Source organism: Pristiophorus japonicus, chromosome 8 (assembly GCF_044704955.1).
Source record: "Pristiophorus japonicus isolate sPriJap1 chromosome 8, sPriJap1.hap1, whole genome shotgun sequence".
Lineage (NCBI taxonomy): Eukaryota > Metazoa > Chordata > Chondrichthyes > Pristiophoridae > Pristiophorus > Pristiophorus japonicus.
The window spans coordinates 15,277,124-15,282,163 of NC_091984.1; the positions used below are offsets into that span (position 1 = coordinate 15,277,124).

The following is a 5,040-nucleotide window of genomic DNA, read 5'->3' on the forward strand; positions in this document are numbered from 1 at the left end:
TTTTGTTTTACACAGCGGCATGTAAAGAGCACAAGATCACTACAGGTGTGGAAGGCAATTCCAGCTATTTTAGCTCATCCATCAATAGAGGCCCCATTACGGCACCCAACCATTTCTTAAATGAGTCCAAGGTTGTTGCCTCCACTGCTCTACCTGGTAGTCCATTCCATGTCTTGATCATTCTTTCGATAAGGAAGTTCCTGACATCAGTTTTCCTGACATCTGCTCCATCACCTTGGTAACATCGCCCATCTATCCCCCTACCTCAGCCCATCTGCTGCTGAAACCCTCATCCAGGCCTTTGCCATCTCCAGACTCGACTATTCCAATGCTCTCCTGGTTGGCCTTCCATCTTCCACCCTCCCGAAACATGAGCTCATCCAAATCTCTGCTGCCCGTATCCGAACTTGCGGCAAATCCCGTTCACCCATCACCCCTGTGCTTGACAACCTACATTGCCACCAATCCAGCAATGCCTCAATTTTAAAATTCTCATCCTTGTGTTCAAATCCCTCCATGGCCTCACCCCTCCCTATCTCTGTAACCTCCTCCAGCCCCACAACGCTCCGAGATCTCTGCGCTCCTTCAATTTCAATTCTGACTTCTCATGCATCCTTGATTTGCATCCTTCCATCATTGGCGGCCGTGCCTTCAGCTGCCTCGGCTCTGGAACTCCCTCCTTACACTGCTCCACCTTTCCGTTAAGATGTTCCTTAAATCCCACCTCTTTGATCAATCCTAATATTTCTTTATGTGGCTTGGTGTCAAACTTTGTCTGATAACGCTCCTATGAAGTGCCTTGGGAGGTTTAACTATGTTAAAGGCGCTATATAAATGCAGGTTTTTGTTGGTGGTACATGTAAAAGGAAAGACCTTTTCGAAGAATACCCACTCCCTCATCACCATTCCTCCCTCAACCTACAACAGAAAAGAAACAGGTTAACTAGTTATTAATTGCACTGCTGTTTACAGAATGGTTTGCAGCTAGGCCCTGGAGCAGGGAAGGCCTTTCAGTTAAGGTCATGGCTGCTGCACCAGTAAGAAGGAGGGCAACCCAATTTCCTGTTGCAGAACTGGAGACACTGATGCAGACTGTGGAGGGAATGAGGCGAGTCCTGTACCCCGATGCAGGCACACCAACTCTGGAAGTTTTTACTAATGCGTGGAGAGAGATAGCTGTGGAGGTCTCAGGGACCTCCATTCATGATCGCACCCCAACCCAATACAGAAAGAGGATGAACGACATCATCTGTCTGATGAAAGTGAGTACCTCTTCCACCAACTGCTGACCTTCCATCTGCGAGCCTCCCCTTCATCCTTCTCTCATTTCCCACCTTCATTATATAGTCACTGTCATGTATGTACATTCTGTTTGTAGCCACCAGATGGCGTCATTGTTGGAGGCCACTGAGCAGCATGCACATGGTGCTGCTCAGGTATAAAAGGTCAGCCGTTTTGAGAGTCAGGCACTTTGGGCCTAAATAAAGTAGAGCCAAGGATGTATCTTGCTTAGTTAAGCAGTACTCGGTTTGAACCTTTATTGCATACATAACAGTCACTGAAGCAGCATTTCATTGTTGAGGCCTCTATACATATATATATATGTGGGTGTTCTCACAATGAAGGCTCCCCTTCATGTCATAGTTACAGCTGCATGTCAGGGACACACACTTGTGCACTCATTTTTGATGCCTCATGACACTGCTATTCAGCAACCATTCTTTGTTTTGCGGGCCAAGGTTGCTCACAACCGAATGGAGCAAAGGAGGATTGGTGGTGGCGAGGCTGACAAACAGCTCCTCACACCATTGGAAGAGCGGGTCCAGGCGCTAGTGGGTGGACATGCTGCCTTCCCTGTGGTCTCCGGTACTGCCGATGGTGCTGTGGGCTGCATGGGTAAGTGAGGCCCTCCTTTAATGCTATCCCTCCCGGAAAGCACCTACTGTGCCTTTCCTTCTGAAAGTGTTCAAGTTGCAGCCTCCATGGGTCAATCTCCTACCTTCCCCTCACAGCAGCCCTTGTGCCATTTATGCCTGCAGAGGAGAGGCCGAGTGAGAGCCAAGCCGAGGGTCCTAGCGCTGGAGCGAGTGGGAGGGCAATGCCGGCGTCAGCATGAGGGCAGTGGCAGCCAAGGCCAGGGAGAGGATGAAGTAGAGACTGAGAGGCGAGGCCTGGAGGACAGCCAAGAGGGCAATGACAGCCACGGCCATCCTGACACCCTGGAGGACATTGGGGACTGGAGCGTGGATGGGAGCCTGGAGCCCACTCCATCTGTTGGTGCCATGTCAGATGAGGCAGAGGAAGAGGGGAACACTGCTGTCAGCACTGTGTCACTGCTTCCCACAGTCACACGCGCCAGCTCAGATACTGGGAGTACACAGTCAGGTCTGTTAGACATAACAGAGGGGTCTGCACTGGGTGATGCACCGGGGCCTAGCGGGCTGCAGCGTGGTGCCGGGCAGAGGGAACCTCGGGTGCCATCTCTCCGGGGGACGAGTCCGCATGGGAGTTCTGCTGAAGAGGACTCAGACGAGCCCATCGATGTTGGGGCTTATGAAAGAAGGGTGGAGGCCATGCATTCCCAGATGTTGGGGGCAGTGGCAAGGGTGCCGGACAGGCTGTCGGAAGTGGTCAGGAGCGTAGAGGAGTCCTCCTCCCGCATTGTGGACAGCTCTGCGCACACCATGGAGCCCATCATTGCCAGTGTGCAGGCGATGGTGGACTCCCAGAGAGACCGTGCGGATCCAGCTGTGATGCCGCGACTTTTTATTGATGTAACAGCTGCCATTACAGCACAGGCGTGAGGGAATGAGCGTATCACTGCTGGTTTGGGGAGGGTGGCCGCGGCCCTGGAAGCTCAGAATACTCATGCACTCTGGGCAACAGGCCATGAAGCATCTTACTGCTGTCATCTCTGGTGGCTTTGAGACTTTGGCTGCTCTCAGGCACTCTCGAACTGGATGCCACCCGACACTTCACTGTTGCCTTCGCGGCTGGGTCCACCACGGGCCATAGGGGACCTTCCGGTGTGGTGCCACAGTGCCGACCTGAGCTGCCTCAGATTGGTGGTAGTGGTGTTGTGCTGGTCCCAGGGAGTGACGCAGGATCCTCGGACCAGGATCCTGATGATGTGCTCTCTCAGGATCACACCTTCCTGACCCCAGACCTGTCACTCTGCCATTGCCTTTAAGCCATTGACTTGCCTGAGTCAAGGCCGACCCCTCCCAGAAGGGTGCTGCCCACTCTCCAGCCGGAGCCAGAACTGGTCGAGGGCATCCTAGAAGGACATCTGTAGATTCCACACAGGAAACACAGCAGCCTTCCCAAACCCATGAGGCAGCCACAGGGGAGACACTGTGTAGTAGGGTAGGTTTGCATAAGAGGGATTATAATGAAATGCACAGGGGTGAGAAATGATGTTGTGTTTGTTTATTGCACCTTTCTTTATTCTATAATAAATCTTTATTTTGTGTTCCTATATCTGGGCAGGTGTATCATTTGTCGGTGGGTAATGATGTCTGAAAGGACTCATTGGGATGGCCATGGAAATGCAAAGATGAAGGGTAATGTGGGCATTAACTCATCGGAAACGAGCAGCAAAGAGACGGGTCTGCACTTCCCTTGCAGGGTTGGGATGGCGATGATGCCTCCTGGGTGGCCGGCGACATGCTTCCTGGTCCTCCTTTTCCTCCTCCTCCTCCTGTGCTTCCTCCTGAGGTGCTACTGCTGGATCAACCCTCAGTGACTGGCCCCTCATGATTGCCGGGTTGTGAAGCATGCAGCAGACGATTATGAAGATGGAGACCCGCTCGGGCGAGTATTGCAACACTCCACCAGGTAACGGAACCTCTGCTTAAGGATCCCGATGCAGTGCTCAATTATGCACCAGGTGGCTGAATGAGAGTCGTTGTAGGCTTGCTGCGCAGCAGTCCTGGGGTTGCGAAGGGGAGTCAGCAGCCAAGTGAACAGGGGATATCCCTTGTCACCTAGCAGCCATCCACAATCCTGGTTTGGGCCAGATAAGACGGTGGGCACCCTGCCCTGGCGCAGGATGAAGACATCGTGGCTGCTGCCTGGATACCGGGCATCGACTGCCATGATCTTGCGCTGGTGATCACACACCAGCTCGACGTTGAGGGAGTGGATTCCCTTCCTGTTTATAAACATCTCAGCATGGGTTTGTGGTGCCCTCAGTGCGACGTGTGTGCAGCCGATGGCCCCCTGCACCCTGGGGCACCCCGCAATCCGCACAAATACGGCCTGCCGCTCCACCTGCTTCTCCCTGCTCATCGGGAAACTAATGTATTGCAGTCTTCTCCTGTGGAGAGGATCTGTCACTTGATGGATGGAGCGATGGGCGGAGAACTGAGATATGTTAGAGATGTCTGCAGTGGCAGACTGGAAAGAGCCAGTTGCATAAACATTGAGTGCAATGGTCAGTTTGGTTTCAATGCTCAGAGCTATCCTCAGCCTTGTCTGAGGCTGCAGATCTGGGTGCCGGAGATTGCACAGCTCCCTGAGCATGTCCTTCCTGAATCGGAGCCTTTGCAGACATTGCTCATCTGCGAGCTCCATGAAGGAAAACTGATGTCAGTACACCCTTGCACGGTAGGGCCTTCTTCCCCCAGGTCTGTGCTGGGCCCCTCTGATGGCAGCTGGCTAATTGCCTTCTCCCTCATCCTCTTGATGCTCCTCAGCCTCAGCAGGCTGCTGCTGGCATCTGCCTCGTCTGCATCCTGCCTGCCTTGTATCTCACCCACTATCTGGTGCAGGGGGTACTTGACCCCCTCCTCACACCAACTCCTTCCTGGCCAACCTCTCTGCCTTGAGGTCTGTCGCCATTTCCAGGCCCTTCTCCGCGTTGGGCAGCCATGTCTGCTGCCTCCCCTGCCCGCTGCCTCTGGAGCTGTTGCTGACGGCGCTGCCTTCTCCAGCGTGCCTCCCTGCCGCACACAATCTGCACAAGGCGTTCCCCTGCTAACATTGAGCCCGTTGCATCTGCAGGCTCAACCTTCACTTTGAGGCCTCTGTGGAGTACAG

At 53.5% G+C, this 5,040-nt stretch overlaps 1 protein-coding gene across 1 annotated transcript; it reads right to left on the bottom strand.

The window, feature by feature from the left end:
• Positions 1 to 3,580: 3,580 nt before the first annotated feature.
• LOC139269105 (putative nuclease HARBI1) lies at positions 3,581 to 4,524 on the bottom strand. Its single transcript, XM_070888209.1, has 2 exons — positions 3,987 to 4,524; positions 3,581 to 3,849 (listed from the first exon to the last, which is right to left on the bottom strand). Exons 1-2 carry the CDS (start codon positions 4,522 to 4,524, stop codon positions 3,581 to 3,583), a joined length of 807 nt encoding a protein of 268 aa, XP_070744310.1.
• Between the last annotated feature and the right edge of the window lie 516 nt (positions 4,525 to 5,040).

What these genes read in the sequence shown, in the direction of transcription:
- LOC139269105 (XM_070888209.1), bottom strand. Translation starts at nt 4,524, where the DNA reads ATGCTCAGGGAGCTGTGCAATCTCCGGCACCCAGATCTGCAGCCTCAG. An exon ending in GGATTGTGGATGGCTGCTAG is followed by an intron (nt 3,850 to 3,986) that starts GTGACAAGGGAT and finishes ATCCTTAAGCAG; the next exon opens with AGGTTCCGTTACCTGGTGGA.